The sequence below is a fragment of the Filicampus tigris genome, chromosome 8, assembly GCF_054856515.1.
Source record: "Filicampus tigris isolate MCC_2025a chromosome 8, RoL_Ftig_1.0, whole genome shotgun sequence".
NCBI lineage: Eukaryota > Metazoa > Chordata > Actinopteri > Syngnathiformes > Syngnathidae > Filicampus > Filicampus tigris.
This window is the reverse complement of record NC_141224.1, coordinates 6,815,687-6,835,633: the sequence shown is the minus strand read 5'-3', so window position 1 is coordinate 6,835,633 and position 19,947 is coordinate 6,815,687. Positions and strand designations below refer to the sequence as shown.

Genomic DNA, 19,947 nt, shown 5'->3' with positions numbered 1-19,947 from the left:
AGATGGCGCCAAAGCCCAGTTTAATATAAAGTAGTGCTTTAGTGCCATTTTAGTGCCAAGGAACTACGTTTTAGTGAGGGGAGGAGCTTCTAGCAGACAGGCCAAGACCCTGGCTAGAGATTAAAGTAGTACTTTGGCATCTTTTCAGGTGTGTCAAATTCCTCACTGATTTTCAGTATCGGTCCCTCTAGGGGATTACTGTACATATTTTTTGTTACAGTGAGAGTTTTCTAATGTAAACTATGTGCCCTGGTTCAATAAATGTTGAGAAACTGAACTAAAGTGGGTTGTTTTGCAGACTGGATAGTGAATGGCTATGTTGAGCAATGAAGAGACAGCCGCTTCTCATTTGACAGATTTTATTGGAGATGAATGACTTTGGGACACTAACTGTCTAAAAGAATTGGATTCTAGCACAGCATGATACTATGTGGTCTCCTCGGTTCCATAAGCGGTGGGCCCTTTGACTTCCTCGTCGCCCGTCTTCTCTTTCAAGCGTCTTCCTCGGCGTCCTCCTCGAACTCGCCCTCTTCCTCGGCCGTGGCGTCCTGGTACTGCTGGTACTCAGACACCAGGTCGTTCATGTTGCTCTCTGCCTCGGTGAACTCCATCTCATCCATGCCCTCGCCCGTGTACCAGTGCAAGAAGGCCTTGCGGCGGAACATGGCGGTGAACTGCTCGGAGATGCGCTTGAACAGCTCCTGGATGGCCGTGCTGTTGCCGATGAAGGTGACGGCCATCTTGAGGCCGCGGGGCGGAATGTCACACACGGCCGTCTTCACGTTGTTGGGGATCCACTCCACGAAGTAGCTGCTGTTTTTGTTCTGCACGTTGAGCATCTGCTCGTCCACCTCCTTCATGGACATGCGGCCGCGGAAGACGGCGGCCACGGTCAGGTAGCGGCCGTGGCGGGGGTCGCACGCCGCCATCATGTTCTTGGCATCGAACACTTGCTGCGTGAGCTCGGGGACGGTGAGGGCGCGGTACTGTTGGCTGCCGCGGCTGGTGAGGGGGGCGAAGCCGGGCATGAAGAAGTGCAGACGTGGGAAAGGCACCATGTTGACAGCCAGCTTGCGCAGGTCGGCGTTGAGCTGGCCCGGGAAGCGTAGGCATGTGGTGACGCCGCTCATAGTGGCAGAGACGAGGTGGTTGAGGTCTCCGTAAGTGGGTGTGGTCAGCTTGAGCGTGCGGAAGCAGATGTCGTACAGCGCCTCGTTGTCGATGCAGTAGGTCTCGTCTGTGTTCTCCACCAGCTGGTGGACCGACAGAGTGGCGTTGTAGGGCTCCACCACTGTGTCGGACACCTTGGCAAAAAAAAAAAAAAAAAAAAAAAAATTCATTATGATCATGTTTGGGCGACAAGTTGGAATAGTCGCATATTTACACATTTTTTTTTTCAATACTTTTTAATAGGTTTTTTAAAAGTTGTTTGGGTTTTTTTTCCTTTCAGTTTTCAGGTCCCCCCCCATTTTAGCGCCGAAAATTTATATTGAATGTTTATCAGCATTTTTCGAAGAATGACTTGTGTTGAAATATTTCTTTTTTTAAGAATGCATTTCAATGGACATCAATTATATGCAGATTTTTCACTTCGCAGGCCGGCTCAGTCCCTGCCCCCTGGGAATAGTGGGGGTCGAATGTATTTTAAACAGACTTTGTCGTCACACAAAAACAACAATTCATCATATTTAATAGACTTTACACAGATCTGCTCCGCTGGATTGGATCGGCAGGTATTTTGCATTTTATGCAAAATCGGTGATCGGTTATAATGTCATAATTTGCCGATTGATCAATGAGGTCATTCATCGGATCCTCAAAATTATTTGTTGGGATAAAGATTTACTGCTTGTGTTTGTTAAAAAAAAAAATCATGGGAAGACGCCCTCGAACAAACAATCACATATCATAATTGCAATATTGAGGGAAAAATAAAATGCAATTTGATTTATCAAAATCGTCCATTACAATTAGTTTTAATTCCGACAGCAAAATAACTATATGTTGTGCATGACTTCAGTGAAAAGCACAAGTTACGTTGAAAGATGAACTCGTTCTGCTTTTTCGTGACATCGGATGCTCAGAGAAGAAAAACTTAAGAGCTGTAAATTGACTTGAAAATGCTGAATAAGGTGATCCCACCTTGGGGGAAGGCACCACGCTGAAGGTGTTCATGATCCTATCGGGGTATTCCTCTCGGATCTTGCTGATGAGGAGGGTTCCCATGCCCGACCCGGTTCCTCCGCCCAGGGAGTGTGTGAGCTGGAAACCCTGCAGGCAGTCGCAGCTCTCCGACTCTTTGCGCACCACATCCAGAACTGAGTCCACCAGCTCGGCACCCTCTGTGTAGTGACCCTTGGCCCAGTTGTTTCCAGCACCACTCTGACCTACATGACAGTTCAGTTTAACCATTCTGTTCACAGAAGACTAGTCAGTCACTACTGCCTAATTGTGTTGGTGTACAGTTTGTGTTCAAATATCCGCTGCTTCAAACGCTGTGTATGGGTTTTCTCGTTTTGTGTTAGCGTTAGCATTATGCTAGCATACCGCAAGCTGTTTTGTTTTACACAATGTGTGATTCTCCTAGTTGTATGTTTAGTTCGTCAGTAAAGTTCAACTGGCAGTGGCATTAAACAGCTTGAAGCCTCTCTTTTGAAGAATTGTTCCACCATTTGCCCAAGTTATGGCTTATAGGTTATCTTGAAAAACTCATAAATCGGGTCACTAGTATCTCAAGGCATCACTGTACAAGTAGAGATTTCTTTGAGTGTTTATTTTTCTGATGATTTTTACTTTTACTCTTTACATTTAATAGGAATTTGGACTTTCTAGTCCTTACTTCATCAAAATGGGCTTGTTACGTTTCAAACTCCACTCCGCCATTAAAACACTTCTACCACAGCTACGTTTATAACTTCTTTTGGATTTTTGAGTGTGCACTCCAAAAAATAAAACTTCAAAATAATAACGTTTCATGTCATAGAATTACTCCTTCCCAAATAAATCATGCTATCAACATAGCAACCACAGCTAATGTCGGCTTGTTTACAGTCCTAATGCTAGCTTAGCATTGCTATTTTGTTAAAAGTTAGATATGCGTTGTCTGCCCATTTGAAAATTTCACTCATGCGCATTAGTGGGAGGGATGGTTTTGGTCAGAAACTCGAGGTGGGGGAGGGATTAATGACGTGATGCTACATTTATCGCAAATCTTGATGGCAGTTTTAACACTAGAAACTCCCCTTCAAGTATGGAGTGTGAGTACTCCTGATAACAGGGTTTATAAACACACCCACCAAAGACAAAATTGTCAGGTCTGAAGATCTGGCCAAAAGGTCCGGACCTCACTGAGTCCATGGTGCCGGGCTCCAAGTCCACCAGGATGGCACGGGGGACATATTTCCCTCCTACAGCAGGAAGACAAGAGGGAGGCCCACATATGGACACAGAGAAAAACAGCTCAGAAATGGAACATAAAACCGTGAAATAATAGCAACGCAGACACAAAAGGATGCTGAAATCCCTCCCCTCTGCTCTCATGCTGTGAATCCTCCCTCTGTCCTCAATCTCTCCCCCTCCGACTCTCCCAGAAGCAAATCTGATGCTAACCTAACCTAAATTCACTTCACTACAAATTCGTACAGGGTACGGACAATGCCAGGCTTATCTGCAACTTGAAAAAAAAAAATCAATCAAGCTATTGTTTGAATTACAGATCATGTATAAATAAAATGTATTTGACATTATACTTTAGATCAGGGGTCATTCGCCTTTTTGAAATTTAGAGCTACTGTAAACTCCTGGTTCTTTTAGTTTTATGTGCTTAAAAAAACATATGTTTTAACTAAAAAAAAAAACCTCAAAATTTCAAGGCAATGAATTTCAATAAAATGTTAAGTTTAAGTGCTTGCTTTGTTGTGCTAACTAACATTGTTTCCAGAAATGTCAATCATTTCTATTACATAGTTGTTCCAACTTACAGTAAATGACTGTTTTTTTTTATTTTACATTTAATAAGCAACATAGCCTAAGGAACACAGTTTAATTTCCCCGTATAGATTTTAATAATAGTAACATGAAGAATGTCGTGTAACCTGTGGCCTCGTTGTAATAGACGCTGATCCTGTCCAGCTGGAGGTCGCTGTCTCCGTGGTAGGTCCCCGTTGGGTCGATGCCATGCTCATCGCTGATCACTTCCCAGAACTGCGCGCACACACACACACACACACACACACACAGCATCACATGACTGTACAACAAGCAGTGCCGTTCAAGTTGTAAGGGGGACACAGGGGGAGGGGGTCTGAATGAGAAAAACAGGAGTGCGCAAGTTTGCAGTGGTGGATTTGGAGTGCAGGCTGCTCCCCCCCCCCCCCCCCCACCCCCTTTGACTGAGCGATTGAACATGATACAGCTGCGATGACTTCTATTGGAGTCAGAGACTGATGACTGAGCACTTCTTTCACATTTAAACATGCAAAGTAGAAGGCAACAAAGAAGCTACTCATCTGCTTCTAACTAAAAATAAACGTCATGCTGAAGAAGCTGATTGTATCGAGATCACCCCCAGCCCTTTCTTTTTTCCCTTTAAAAGACCACGCTTGTGTGCTTTAAACCCCTCCAAGCCAGTGGAACTGTTGATGCAAGCAAGTAGCTATTTGCAATGAGATCGTCCAACTTTTCTTCCCCATGTCATGCAGCCTCCCTGTTTTTTTTTTTTTTTTTTTTTTTTGCAGCAGCAGACGCAGGATTTAGAGCAATCTGGATAAAGTGTATTTAGGAGATTGGGAGAACTATGGACTATGACCCCCCCCCCCCCCCCAAAAAAAGGGACCTTAATATGGGAAGCACTTGTGAGTGACACAATAGACTGTGATCAGCAAAACATTGACGGTGAAAGAATGAGGACAATAAGCAGCGTAGAGCGATGATGCCACACCCTGACCCACTTGAGCCACAATGACGCCCGCTCAGCGATTGTGTCAATCAAAACCGAGTCAGTCCGCCGGGACAGCAAACACAACAAAAGAGCGACGATTTGGTAGCAGAATGATGTCAAATGTAGCCGCATAATTGATGCTATTCTTTCATCGGCAGGCTATGAGCAGATTAGCAGGGATCAAATTCAATTTGTGACTTCACCCAGGATGCAATGAGCATCAGCTGTTTCTGCCATTCCTCCCCCCCACCCTCGCCTGCATTCAGTTAAAGGAGGAACAATCCGCAGGAATCACAAAGGCAATCAAGACACACATTGGACCAAATAATTGAATCTTTTTTTTTTTTAATCTACATGGTATTACATTGATTGAAACCCGAATCCTGTACCATTTTGCACTATATTTTTCTTTTTTTTTTTTATTCAATTCTAATTTATTTGTACTAATGGGAGTAAAAAAATATGCATCACAAAACTAAGGCATGCATGTTAAATAAAATATATATTTTTCAATTCTACAGTGCATTAAATTGATAAGACATCTTGTACTGCTTTGAAGATTTTTTTAAATTCTTAATTTATTGTTTTCTTCTTTCAAGGAAAAAATCTCAAAGGCAATGCACTTTTGACTAAAAATTATATATTTGCATGTAAACTTTTAAATCAACAGAGCATCTTGTACTTGCTTTCAGTCAGCTTGTATTTTTAATATTAGCTTTAAAAGGCAGTAAAGACATTTAAATAATTAAATTTTTATTATTTAACTTATACTTTCTAAAATATTTAATCAACAAAATTGAATCATGTGCTATGTAGATTTAATTTTATTATTAACCATTCATAATTTACCATCCTTTTTAAAAATATATATTTTCTTTAATTTGTACTACTTTTTTAAAATTTTAAATAGGCCTCAAACTATATTCAAAATCACCCATTTTTAAAATTCAAATGAAGTACTGTATTTATTTAATTTCAGTTTGAATCCATCTTTATGTTTGATCGTCAATCAGTTGCCATTTGAAATGATCTCCATTTCAATTTAAAACCAAAACGAGCCCTTTGAACGCACCGTTTATGGAAATATATTGAAAATATGATCAAAATGATATTGCTAAGAAAGCTAAGAGTGCAATCGTGTGTACAAGTGAGTGGGAGGTTGTTTCAAGCATTTCTATCTTTGGTTGCCAAGCAGATGTGTGGCCCTCAAGCACAATGATGTCATATGCTCAACTATTGTGCCAAGAAAAGCAACATAAAATGAAGATGGTTATTTATTTATTTATTTATTTAAATCATTAAATAAGATAACACCCACCCAGAAAAAAAAACTGCGAGTTAGTGAGTCATTTTTTAAATGGATATTGTTCTGCTTTGTCTGCCAATTATTCATGCCACACCCAACAGCTGATTGAACCATCTGCTGCAGCCCCCAGAAATACATATCTAATCGATTGCAATTATTGATTAGTCTCAGAATAAGTATGAAAGACAGAAGTGGAAAAAAATATATATACCAGCACTACTTTGTGAGGGATGTTTAAATGCAAGGCGGGACAAAGGGTTGAATAGACGTCGACAGGACTTCACACTTCGTGAGTATTTCTCTTTTTTGCACACAGGCAGACAAAGAGCAGGCACGCCCGAACAGTGAATCTGAGCAGACAAGTGTAGTTATTCCGGCATTCCACACCCACCCTCCATGACACCGCACTGCACAATGGCATTATTAAAACAAAAGACTGCATGCCACTGCCAGCCACTCTTCTTTTTGCATGCAAGTGAGAATTTCATTTTCATTTCTTTTGTTCAGTGAGCCCCTTTGTCCACCAACTAGGAGACATTGTCTGTCTAGTCCACCTGCATAAATTAAGCCCGTTTTCCCACACTCAAATCGAAACTGGACACTTATTCGAATATGTGATTTTCTTATTTTCCTTCCTCATTGTTTCCTACCTTGGCACCGATCTGGTTGCCGCACTGGCCGGCCTGGATGTGCACGATCTCCCTCATTGTGGCTGTCAAAAAATCGGGGACAAAAAAAGGGGAGAGTTTGCCTGTCAAGCAGAGACCAGACGAGGAGAGACGAGGCGAGGCGGTCGGACAATGGCTTTATAATGCTGGAGGGGCTCCAGGGAAAGGCAGTCTGGGAGTAGAGGGCGTGGCTTGTGGAAAGCAAGGCCTGTCTGATGTGCGGGGTGGGATGAGTTTGCTGCGGAGCTGGGGGCCCTGCTGCAGGAGGGGCCCTGCTGCTGCTTCACGCTGCTGCTGCTGCTGCTGCTGCAGAGTTGGGAGTGGCGAGGAGATAAAAGGAGGCAGACAGAACCCATCTGATTTACACAGAAAGAAACATTCATTTCTATCATCTTGCAATTATACAAACCATCGATACTATACACAAACTTAAGAAACAAAAAAAGCATGCAACTAATAATCGCATCGTGCATCGTGAGTTTTTTTTTTAAATGTAAATTGTGGATTTAAAAAATACCGGCGTCTGCAAATAAAATACTAGTCATTTATGTCACGGTAATCTGCAAAATTTGAATTAAGGCAACAGTTGTTCTTGTTAGTTGAATTGTGTTTTTTCTTTATTCTTAAAGTGTTCGAAAATGACATTTGAAATTATACTATTGGGCTAACGATATTGATGTCAGATTGGTGTTTTTTCTCCATTTGACAAGCTTTTGTGCGGAAAATGTGGACCTATTGGATAAATGGAGATTTTTGGAATTTGAAATATTGTAGCCCAGATATTATGAATGTTCATGAATGTAATAATTTGAAGTTTGAAAACTAAAATCCAAGAAACGTTCAGTTTCGCCACGACTTGCACGTCACGTTTGCCATTTAACGTGTATAGTGTCACGATTGTCCACCAGATGGTGACAGAGTAACGTTGGTGGAATGGGCGTGGCCATAATGCACTTCCGGTCTAGCAGACATTTTTGTCGTTCCGATTGACGGTAAACAGCCACCCCAACGCGACGAAAGATCGGTCTTTTTAACACTCCCTGACGGATAACTGTAAGTCAAACCTACGCGCGAAAGATTTATTATTCATACGATTTTATATTCTATCAAAAAAATAAGAAATTCGTCGTAGTTAGTGTGACTCGTTCACGTTAAGCTCCTCGGAATGTGGCGGAGGGGGATAAAGGGGTGGAGGATATTATGCAGGCTTTCACCACGAACCGGTGTAATTTGAACGTGTTTAATTGTGTTAAACTTGACAATGCATGTCTTTAATTGAAATATTTAGGTTATAATTTTATTGAGGTTCGTGTCGTTTGGTTTATTCCTCGGTCGTGGGGGCGTGGTCACGTCAGTGCAGTGCACTCGAGTAATTAAATTCATTGGGCACTGAATGTTCCCAAGATATAAAGCGATTTAATGCCTACTAGTACTTTAGTATTGTTTATAAATATGCTGTAAAAGTAATCGCTGGTGTGTTCTGTTTTAGCTCTGACAAGGTTTTCGTTTGTGTTTTTAAGCAAAAGCAAAAAAAATGTTTTACACGTGTGGACCCAATGAAGCCATGGTGGTCTCAGGTAAGATATGAGATTATTTTATTTGATTAATTAAAAAAAATATATATTTTTGTTGATTTTTTTACTTTTAAATTTGTTTGCTTTTGTCCTGTCTTTATTCAAACATGGAAACAGTAATGCACCCATAATTACACAATTCTTGGGTTCAGTTTAGCAGTGAGCTGTCACGGAGAAACTAAATTAAATATTTTTTCTTTTGCGATGATTTTTTTCTCATTTACAGTTTTCACACTTTTTAATATTTAGATTATAGGGTAAGGAAAGGTAATGCTAGAGTAAATATAGGTTTTGATTTATTTTTACTAGACTTTGTTTCTTTTTTTTAAATTTATAAATGTGACATTTACATAAACCCATAATATTGTCAATTCCCTGGGTTCAGAAGAGCACTGGGCTGTCATTTCATATTTTGAAGGAAGAAATGGCCTTGTTTACAACCAAACGGCTCACTTCACAGTTGTGTCATGTGTCTGATTTGAGTGATCATGTGATCAGATGACGTTGCAAAACACTCCAGGGCAAAGAATAGTTTACCAAATTAACGAAATCCCAGTTGTGTCATTAAGACAATTCTAAAAACATCTTTTTCAAACATTAGATTATGTTTGCGAGAATGTGTATGCTTATTACATCATAAACATATGTTTAGTCTTTGTCATTACATTTGGCAAGGGAATCCTGTATAAGGACATTTTGGATTAACAGGTAGTTTTTTGTGTGAAAGGTTGCAACTTGAATGCAGCCAAGTTACACATTAGTAAACGTGGTATTTGTCTTGTATGTCCTCCTCTTAACGTCATGTTTGTGTTGCACGTCCTCTTTTCCTTGCAGGCTTCGGCCGCTCTCCTCCTCTAATGATCGCCGGAGGACGAGTGTTTGTCTTCCCTTGTATTCAGCAGATCCAGAGGTGATCGCGCTATTCCTCTTTGTCTTTTTGGCGTTGAGCTCTCCTCGAAATGTCGGTCTTGAAACATCCAGCTCGTTGGTACGAGGCTAGTATAAAAAGGCTGTTCTTGGTCCTGCTGGTCATTACGGGCCCAAGGGAGTGGTTGATAATTGACTTACTTCTCCCCGGCTCTGCCTCCTGTATAATAGTAGCACAGCCCTGTTATTACATTTGTGTTTTTTTGTTTTTTTTTGTTGGCATGCAACTATGGTGGAACAGGAACCCCTCATGGCTGATTTGTTTGAAAATATTTTACACCTATATCCTATTAAATAGTGGAAACTGAATAAAATTTCTCCCTGAGTGAAACGCTTGCCATCACAACAAGCAATTTTTAAAGTAATGTTGTGAACGTTTTTAACTCATACAAGTGTGACAAGTTCCGTTTATATAATAAAATGAAATTCAGCATCACTTCTCAGTCAAATTGTCGTTGTCATAGATTCATGCTGATCTGTACTTCCAACAAAACTCATTGCAGCTCTGCTTACATTTTGTTTTGAACATGATAGTGTTTTAGAGCTTGACTTGACGTTCCAGTGTAGTCTGTACGCTCTGCTTCCTGATTTGTATCTTTTTCTGCTTTAGGATCACGCTGAACACGCTGACGCTAAATGTGAAGAGCGACAAAGTGTACACTCGCCACGGTGTCCCCATTTCTGTCACGGGCATTGCTCAGGTAACGTTTGAGAGGCTGGATGAGGGGAAATGTAAAACAACAAAAAAAACACAATTCAGCGCTGGGAACACACGCTCTGTCTGACCAATCACAGCCAAGAGGAGGCGGGTCTTTTCAATGTCAACAGAGATCTAGTTGCAGCCACCCAGCTGCTTATCTCAGGCACAATTGAGCCATTCGAACACTTGCACTAATAATCCAATGACATCCATTACTCGAGATAATAATGCTGGAATAATTCAACAATGTGTTTATTATTCTCAGTATTATTCATACCGAGAGCTATTTTGTATGAAATATTAGAAACGGCTCTCGGTATAATGCAGTTCACTCCTGCACAACCACAATTAAAAAAAACAACAAAAAAACTTAAAATACCTCTCTGACAGCATAACAGAGTGGAGTTTGCTCTTTTGTATTGAACAGCTAGTATAGAGTATTTTTTTTCATGGGCACAATTGTCATGACCAACAACAGTCAAGTTCCTGCTGATGGGAAGTTTTTGCAGATGTCTCACTTCCTCTGTGATTGCCCTCACCGATTATATGACGTTTAGATGACGGTGTTCTGCTGCATGTTCGCGGTTCCTTTTTTTTTTTTTTTTGGTGCTCAGTGCCGAAAACCCTGTCGGATAAAAGTAGTCCTATGGCGCCGCCTCGTTATAACATTGACGCCTCCCGCCATACCTCTGAACCTCGCAGGTGAAGATCCAGGGCCAGAACAAGGAGATGCTAGCTACCGCCTGCCAGATGTTCATGGGCAAATCGGAGCTTGAGATTGCCCAGATCGCCCTGGAAACGCTGGAGGGCCACCAGAGGGCCATCATCGCTCACCTCACCGTGGAGGTGATGCCGTGATATCGGATCGCTAGGCACGCAAGCCGCCGCCGCCGACGTGTGACTGAAACGCGTCTCTCACCTGCCGCAGGAGATCTACCAGGACCGCAAGAAGTTCTCCGAGCAGGTCTTCAAGGTGGCCTCCTCGGACCTGGTCAACATGGGGATTGGAGTGGTCAGCTACACCCTTAAAGACGTCCATGATGATCAGGTAAACACTTCAGATAAAAAAAAAAAAACGGCCTCGTCTACTGTGGCACTCGCGCACTAAATCCGGTCCTCGAGGGCCACTATCCGGCATGTTTTTTTTTTAACGTGCTTCCCTCGTCCGACACTCCTGATTCAAATGATCAGGATGGTGTCGCCAAACATCACACTAAGTGGCACATACTGGACACATAGTTGACGTTTTAACATGACGCAATGAATCACTGCACAATTTAGGAAAGTCCGCTATCTTAATGCTAACACACACTGCTAACGCAGTAGGCTTGCGAAACTAGCATCAATGTTGCCATAGTTGTAAGCAACGGATGTTTGAACACACATGGTGCCGCATCACATGTAGATAGACCAAAAAAAAAAAAAAAAATACTCTGAGGTCTCAATTCTTTATCCTCTGCAATGCATCACATACTACTGCAGCTTACTGAGTCACTTAATTGTGAAACTCGTCTTCATACAAGTTTGTAAGGTGGCCAATGCGCTCACCGGAAGGAGCACAGGACTGTACATCAGGAAAAAAAAGGTTTCACGGCACACCACCAACATGGCAATTGGTTGACATGAATGCATGTGATGATATCCATAGAACAGGAAACGGACAGTATTGCAACACAGGAAATACGGTCAAATACACATGAATAATTCATGCCCGGCAAGCAGCCGAGGACGTAAATAATTATTATGGACTACACGCATGCACGTTTCCCAAAATCCTGATGTATGTGGATTCACCTGCATCTTTCCCATCTTTCCATCAACCTTTTAGCATCCGTGGCGTCTCTGGCCACTAATACACTTAAGTGGCCTGTATTGACTCACCCAACCGCTCTGTACATTAGCGACAAATTAGCGCTAAGTGCTACCATAGCAACCATGCCCCATGACTCGGATGGGCATCTTTGGATGATTTTAGGGTACACGTATAGTAGAGTTATAAGGCATCCAAAATATCCGGAATAGCTCGCAATTGGATATAGTGCAGTTGTATCAGCAAAATAATCGTTGTTAAATGAATACATCTTAAAGTGGGAGTCAACGCAAACATTTTTTTTTTTTCAAGATTATGTTCTATGCAAGCCCACTAGTTGAAACAGGGCATTCTGATTAATTTTGCGTTTGTGGAATATAAATTAAGCAGCAAAATGCACTTGTTTTTAGCCATCTCCGGGGGCGGCCATTTTGTCTTCTGTCGACTGAAAACGACATGGCAACTGCTCGCAACCACCAATCACGGCTCAGATTCACAAAACAGGTCAGCCGTGATTGGTCGTCGCGAGCGGTTGTGATGTCATTTTCAGTCGACAGATGACAAAATGGCCGCCCCCAGAGATGGCTAAAAACGAGTGGATTAACACTTATTTCACAAAAGCAATATTTATCATAATGCCCTGTTTCAACTAGTGGGCTTGCATAGAACATATTCTTGAAAAAACAATTTTTGCGTTGACTTTAAGGCGGAATATTTACATGTAGCCGTCTCTGCGTTTTGGTTCAGGACTACCTCCACTCGCTGGGAAAGGCCAGGACAGCCCAGGTGCAGAAGGACGCCAGGATCGGAGAGGCTCAGTACAAACGGGACGCTGTCATCAGGGTAAGAAAGTCACATTTGGTTGAGTTGACTTCAAAGCCAGCGCACCCGAAAAGTTCTTTGCCTTCCCGTTGTCCGCGCAGGAGGCCCAGGCCATGCAGGAGAAAGTTTCCGCTCAGTACAAGAACGAGATCGAGATGGCCAAATCCCAGCGGGACTACGAGCTGAAAAAGTCGGCCTATGACATGGAGGTCAACACCAAGAAGGCGGAGTCGGAAATGGCCTATCAGCTCCAGGTGCGTTCCGACGGTCTCGTTCCCGCGGCAGGACGGCGAGCTCGTCTTTGAGCCCCCCCGCCTGCCGGCGCGCTTTGGTCCCGGCAGGTGGCCAAGACCAAGCAGCGCATCGAGGAGGAGAAGATGCAAGTGCAGGTGGTGGAACGGAGCCAGCAGATCATGCTGCAGGAGCAGGAGATCGTCCGCAAGGAGAAGGAGCTGGAGGCCAAGGTCAAGAAGCCCGCCGAGGCCGAGAAGTATCGTTTGGAGAGGCTGGCCGAGGCTCAGCGGTAAATTGGAAATTTGCATGAAGATTTGCGTGAAGGCGTCATCATAACAATTTTTTTTTTTTTTTTTTTTTTTTTTAACCATCTGCCGACAGCCTCCAGCTGATTATGGAGGCTGAAGCTGAGGCTGAGTCAATCAGAGTGAGTCTTTTTTTTTTTTTTTTGGAATTACTTCATTAAAGGGAAGTAATGAGTCTTTCGCTCGCTTGACAACAATCCTCTTTGTCTTCCGTGTGTGCGTAGATGAAGGGCGAGGCGGAGGCCTTCGCCGTGGAAGCCAAAGGCCGCGCCGAGGCCGAGCAGATGTCCAAGAAGGCCGATGCCTTCAAGCAGTACGGAGAAGGAGCCATGGTGGACATGCTGCTGGAGAAGCTCCCTCTGGTCAGTTGCACTTTGAACCGACGCTTAATGAGGGGTCGTGTGCGATCCTGAAGATGGCCGAGGGCATCGGGGGCAAGGAGGTCAAAAAAACGTCCGGCGGTGGATTTGGAATCACTTGATTCCCCCGCTTGCATTGCTTAGCGTGACTTGTTTATGATGAGTATGTGCAAAAACGAAATGTTATCGGTTTGTTGTTGTATATTTGGGAATGTACAAAAAAAATCCCTGATGACCCAATAGGAACGTTCATGTTGGCGTTGGGGGTTGCAACGCCTTGATAACCCCTGATGTGAGGTAGAGAGCTTTCCAATTCCTTTTTTTTTTTTTTTACTTTTGTTGCTAACCAGAGTTAAATAACTGGTCAAAAAACTAGAGTACCGTTAGTCTACTTTGAGAGAGCCTCCATGTGTCCACATGAGCATCTGTGAGCGGCGCTGCGTGTGAGCAAATGAATCAGGATTTAGTCACACTGACAAGAAATATTTTTTTAAATTAGAGGCATAAAATATTGCCAGAGGGAGGATTTTCCGAAAGATCATTTGAATAATAATCTTCTGTCAGGTCATACAGACGGTTTTAAACATATTGTAATCTTATTAAAATAATGGCCTACGGGTGGGGAAAAAAAAAAAAAAAAAAGGTTTTGCCTTAAACACCTCAGGATGCTCTGCTAAAATTGGCTGCATCTTTAGTTCACTCATTCACTGCCATTGACGAATTTACTTGTCTTTTCACAGCCCAGCTATTCAATCCCAGGAACTTGTTGATATTTTTTTCAATTTTTTTCATACGTTAGGGTAAACGATAGTCTGAAAATGTCTGCAAGTGAATGATTTAAACAGATGATTCATTTCTACCCCTGAAGAATCAGTATTTGGTTCAGTTTGTCATGCTTTCTGGGGGGGGGGGGGGAAAAAGTGACTTGGGCCATTATTTTTAGAAAGGTGATGTGACAAAAAAAAAAAAAAAAAAAAAAAATCAGACCTGAACATGCATATTGACTTCCTTTTCATCCCTGCGTGGTCCCGCAGATGGCCGAGGAGATCAGCAAGCCGCTGTCTTCGGCCCAAAAGGTCACCATGGTGTCCAGCGGCGGCGCCGACGTCGGCGCCGCCAAGCTGGCCGGCGAGGTCCTGGAGATCATGACCCGCGTGCCCTCGGCCGTGGAAAAGCTCACCGGGGTGGACATCTCCCAGGTACGCTCCATGATTCCGTCCCCTGCAGAATTTGGAAACTGGCTCGCTTAGAATCACAGTACGACGCATCGAACGCGTGACGCCATACGTCCTCATGTACAGGTTACCGGCCAGTCCCTTCGTGTGCATTAAGATGACATCGCGCCTCCTCCTCCTCCCCGGTCGGTGCCTCGATGAGCAGTCCCGTGACGCCGTGTCTCCCTGCGTGCATGTGAGCCTCATCCAACTGCGTGTGTCCGTCTCTCCCCTTTCACCTCTCATCATATATCTGAGAAGTGCTTTTTTTTTTTTTTTTTTTGGCCACCGGTGAAGATCCGTTAAGATGCGGCGGTGGCTGCCACAAGGCCTTTCGATGTGTTTTAATGAGTCAATCAGTAATGTTTGTCTGTTGGATGAGACGGCCTAGCTTCATGTCCGCTCTATTAGTCTGTGAAATCAAGTTAGCTTACGCACTGCACGTCTTTACACCCAGCGCAGCTCCGAATGTGTCCCAAGGAGTGGTTGGGCCTCACTGAAAAGAACAAGGGGTAACTTACAGAAGGAAAAAAAAAAAAAGGTCCTTATATTACAAGAGTAGTCATTTTCATTTCAAGGCGTAATATTACGGGAATAATGTCATACTTGCGAGAGTTATAGGATGATGACAAGGTTAAAATTAAGAGGAAAAAGTGTGATTAGAAGAATATCGATAATATATTGTAACATTAAAGCGGAAGTCAACCCTAACATGTTTTTTTTTTCCAAGAATGTGTTCTATGCAAGCCCACTAGTTGAAAAATATTGCCTTTGTGGAAAAAGAGTTAATCCACTCGTTTTTAGCCATCTCTGGGGGCGGCCATTTTGTCACTTCTGTCGACCGAAAATGACATCACAACTGCTCACAACGACCAATCAAGGCTGACTGAGCCGTGATTGGTCGTTGTGATGTCATTTTCAGTCGACAGAAGACAAAATGGCCGCCCCCAGAAATGGCAATAAACGAGTGCATTTTGCTGCTTAATTTATATTCCACAAATGCAAAGCTAATCAGAATGCCGTGTTTCAACTAGTGGGCCTGCTGGGAACATATTCTTGAAAAAAATCTGTTTGGGTTGACTTCCGCTTTAAGAGAATAATTTCAGCATGTAAAAGGCATAAAATTCGGAAAATTCTGTCAATGTTTGAGGAAAAAATGCAATGTGGGTTTTAGAATAATGTTAGGAAAAGGTGTGGGGTTGATTAATGAATAAAGTGTTAATATTATGGGAATATAGTCAGAATTTTACAAGAAAAAAAAAGTCAAATCAAAATTTCATAGAATAGCATGTAGTTTATTTCTATGATATTGCAGAATTAAATTAAGTAATTTCAGAGTGTCATACTACTAAATTTAAATGTGATTTTGAAGTTGTTTAATGACTTTATTCTCGTTAATAGTTATGTAAATTCTGACTCATTATTTTTTTTCTTGGTCATGTAAAGTTACTAATTTATGCTGTGCAAAGTAGGATTTTTCCCCCCTCTGAAATTCAACACATTTCCCCTAAAATGTCACCTGAAAAAATAAACATTTTAAAAGTGGAAAATTGCCAACAGCAATTTATTCTTAGTTCTAATTTAACTAACCCCCCCGCCCCCTCACTTTCTTTTCAATGTGGCCTGGATCCTCTTTAATAAGATGACTGCTGCAACTGAAGGATTTAATTTGGAGGTCCCATTTGAAAGGAAGCCGTTGTTGGGAGCGAGACGCCATGTGTGTGTGTGTCACCTACTGAAAGCGAAAGAAAGTGTTTTGGAACGTTAATGTACGTCAATGTTACTAACTCTGCCACGCTGCTTTTATGACTAATTGTCCACGTTTATAAAGATGCTGTAGGGCTGACTCAGAGGTTTTTGTAGTTTTTTTTTTTTTAAAAGTTTTTAACGCTTTACTAATGACCCAAAGCTGGATGCATGTTGTCACCGTTAAGTGCCTGCCTGCTTCAACACAGTTCAACTCCTCGTCAAACCTCAGCGCTCGTGCGCTCAGCCTGTTACGCGTCAGGGAAGGAATATCACCTTATATAAGAAATGGGTGGAAAATTTACGGTAAATTTTCATGGGAAGTTTATTTTCCAAATTTCCACATAAGTAAACAATTGGTTTATTCCCATGGAAAGTTTCCAACAGATACAAGCCATAATGCTGCCACTACAGAAGCCTCTCTCATTTTCAGTGTACCCTTTTTTTCATCAACTTCTTGTGACTAATCGTGTACCCTTTGTTCAAGAAGAAAGAAGCATGTGTAGCCTCAATGTTCATGTTAAATGTTGAGCATTTATCTGTATTAAACTGACATTCAACAAATAAAAGTTACCACTTAATTGCTGGAGCATTTGTGTTATTTGAAAAGAGGTTAACTTTATTGACACATCTCCAAAAATAAACAGCACAAATGGATGACAACGGCATCAAGGTAGCAAGCGTTTCTACAGAAATACAGACGACTCCAAAAGGAGAGTCTGTATTAGTACAGGAAAATACAAGATTTGTATTGAAAATATGTACAAACTAAAAGCACGTACTATAAAAAATACAGGTTTAGTTGAACTACAGTGTATCAAAAAGGACTCAAACGGCACCGCGGCCATTTGCAATCGGTAAACAAAACGGAGCCAGCATCTCATCTCACGACTGATTCAACAACGCTGCTCTTTCCGTTACGTCGCAACGCAACTTTGAGCAGTTATTCGAATTCCAGCTTAAGTTTTATGTACTAGCATGCCTTTTATCCTCATTAGTAAGGTTACGGGCCAGTTTGCTGTCAAACTAAACGTAAAAAAAAAAAAAAAGAATTACACCACGGGTATTTAAAACAACCTCGTTGCTTTAGGAAAGTCCACTTAACTTAATGTTAACAAAAGATGCAAAACGGCACTGACATGCTAATGTTAGCAACGTTAATTGAAGTTTTAAGAGCAACTGATATTTGAGTCAGATTCTTTATAGTCAATGAAAAATGACTAATAATATAGCATATGGCTACATCACTAATCGTAGCATAAGTAGTACTTCGTCTGCATGATTGTATTATACTGCCCCCCGGTGGCCAAGGCGGGCACACCAGAAGGAATGACTTGGGGAGCAGCATTAAATCATGATGCACAAACTGTTTAATTCTTACATTCTATTTAATTACGTTGTTACTGTTTTTGTAATACAGTACAATGTTATAGAATGTTATTTATGATTAAAAAACGGATTTTTTAGTTGTTTTTATAAAACATCACTCGTAAGACAGTCGTTCTGCTATTACACTGACTTGTCTTGCTCCTGAAGATAAAGAGCAAACTAGTACCTGGCCCTTAAGCTAGATATGGAATAAATTGTCAAACTGCTTGAAGAAAATCCAGAGGGACTGAAGATCCAAAATGTCCTCCGCAAGCCAATCACAAGTGGAAGCCATCCAAGTCAGCATCCAATCAGCTCACTCACGCAGCAAACGTGTGTAGTGATTGTTTGATTTGGGGGAGGGGCCATGTCACAAAATTGAACCACGACATCATTTTCAGTCCAGAAGAGTCCATTTGGGTGTGAGGGCTTGAAAGTGCACTGCAGAACATAGTCAATAGTCGTCTGCGCCACAATGAGTCCCGTAGTCCACTGGAGAAAGTTTTGGATAAGATTCGCCAGATTGGAGAAAACAAAAAATTCTGGGGGTGTTGGAGGCCTTTGGAGGCAGGCACACCCTGGAATTGAACCCAAGGCAGCTATGTGAACCACTACACCGTCATCTCAAAACATCCACTCAGCTGTTTTTGATACGCTGTCGAGCGTTGTAGGAGGATGATGGGTCGTCCCATTTGAGCCTGGCTCGAATGCCATTGGCACCGATGTGAACCACTACAATGACATTTGCTCGGGGCTGCAGGGGGAGCTGGAGCCTATCACAACTGATTTTTGGGGCTGAGCGGGTGGAAGTCACTGAACCACTATACAACCAATAACATTCCTTTTCCCCAACAGTCATTTGTTTTCTATCCCGCCTGTCCACTTAACCGTTGCAAGAGGTGTGGGTACACCACTGACTGACAGGCCATGAATTGAATCCAAAGCAGCTACGTGAATCACTACTCTACCAACGGCCCTCATTTTAACCCGGCCAGGGTTGCTGCGCATGCTCATAACAACTGACTTGTGGGTGACCGTGGGCTAGTTTGTGGGATTAAGCCCTAATAAACTATGTGAACCACTACACCAACAAGTCTTTTCCTTAATGGGCTTAACCACTACACTACTATTTTGACTTGGGGCAAGGGTTAGTCTGGATTGATTGCCATTGGCTGAGAACTGGGATCAGACCGGCTGTGCAAAAGGCCGCTATGTGAACCACTACACTACACTATCAATGGCCCTCATTCTGTTCAGGTTACAGCAGGGGGAGCTGGAGTTCATCCCAGCGGTCAGGAAGCAAGCGGTACGGGACACCCCGGACTGAGCCTGGGCAGCTATGCGAACCATGACACTAATGGCTCATGTTCCGACGTGCATCCGCTTTCCATCACGCTGATCTTGCTCGGATTTGCATCTCTGTGAACCACCGCGTTTCTACACCACTTTTCACGTAAGGGGTTGCGGAGTGGGAAGTGAACCACTACAGGTTCAGGGGAGCTGAAGCCGTGAAATGTTCAGACGCTCATGAAGCTCCTGCACACCTTCCTCTTTCCTCATTTCCTGTCCTTGTAAAAAAAAGAAGAAAAGGCTCCTAATGCAGATTGCACCCGCCACCACTATACTACGCAATGTAGCTCAGCCTCTGATCTACACCTATCAAGCTTAGGTTACTGTGGCTTTTGGGGGGTTGTGGGGGGAAAAAAACTGAACCAGCAGCGTCTCCAGCAGCCCCGTCCACCCAAAAAGTACAAAAGATCGTTGTAGAAAAAGAAAAAAAAAAAAAGAAAAGAAAAAAAGCCACGATGACCGAGGCCTTACACCATGTTCATGGCGTCCTCGGCGAGGAAGGCGCGGATGTGGCCGAAGGACGGCCGCAGTTTGCAGTCTCGGTTCCAGCAGCTCAACATGAGCTCATAGAGACCCTGGGGGCAAACGGCGGGCTTGCCCAGATACACCTGGCGAGGGGATGGGA

General features: G+C 42.7%; 3 protein-coding genes across 6 annotated transcripts in view; 1 reads left to right on the top strand and 2 right to left on the bottom strand.

Moving 5' to 3' along the window:
* Window positions 1-342: 342 nt before the first annotated feature.
* tubb5 (tubulin, beta 5) lies at window positions 343-7,114 on the bottom strand. The gene is made up of 5 exons (XM_086038719.1): window positions 6,896-7,114; window positions 4,095-4,203; window positions 3,297-3,407; window positions 2,143-2,387; window positions 343-1,304 (listed from the first exon to the last, which is right to left on the bottom strand). Exons 1-5 carry the CDS (start codon window positions 6,950-6,952, stop codon window positions 492-494), a joined length of 1,335 nt encoding a protein of 444 aa, XP_085894845.1. The 5' UTR covers window positions 6,953-7,114; the 3' UTR covers window positions 343-491.
* A 712-nt stretch (window positions 7,115-7,826) lies between these two features.
* On the top strand, window positions 7,827-17,185 carry flot1b (flotillin 1b). Its single transcript, XM_086038720.1, has 13 exons — window positions 7,827-7,966; window positions 8,434-8,490; window positions 9,322-9,397; window positions 10,025-10,115; window positions 10,817-10,960; window positions 11,043-11,162; window positions 12,672-12,767; window positions 12,848-13,000; window positions 13,088-13,269; window positions 13,362-13,407; window positions 13,510-13,647; window positions 14,679-14,843; window positions 14,946-17,185. The coding sequence occupies exons 2-13, from the start codon at window positions 8,448-8,450 to the stop codon at window positions 14,973-14,975; spliced, it is 1,284 nt and encodes a 427-aa protein (XP_085894846.1). The 5' UTR covers window positions 7,827-7,966; window positions 8,434-8,447; the 3' UTR covers window positions 14,976-17,185.
* ddr1 (discoidin domain receptor tyrosine kinase 1) overlaps window positions 16,375-19,947 on the bottom strand; it is a 56,039-nt gene continuing 52,466 nt past the window's right edge. For all 4 annotated transcript variants that reach the window (XM_086038715.1, XM_086038716.1, XM_086038718.1 and 1 more), the window contains one exon: window positions 16,375-19,930. In XM_086038715.1, coding sequence (XP_085894841.1) covers window positions 19,790-19,930 — 141 coding nt within the window. In that variant the 3' untranslated portion in view covers window positions 16,375-19,789. The remainder of the gene's footprint in view (window positions 19,931-19,947) is intronic.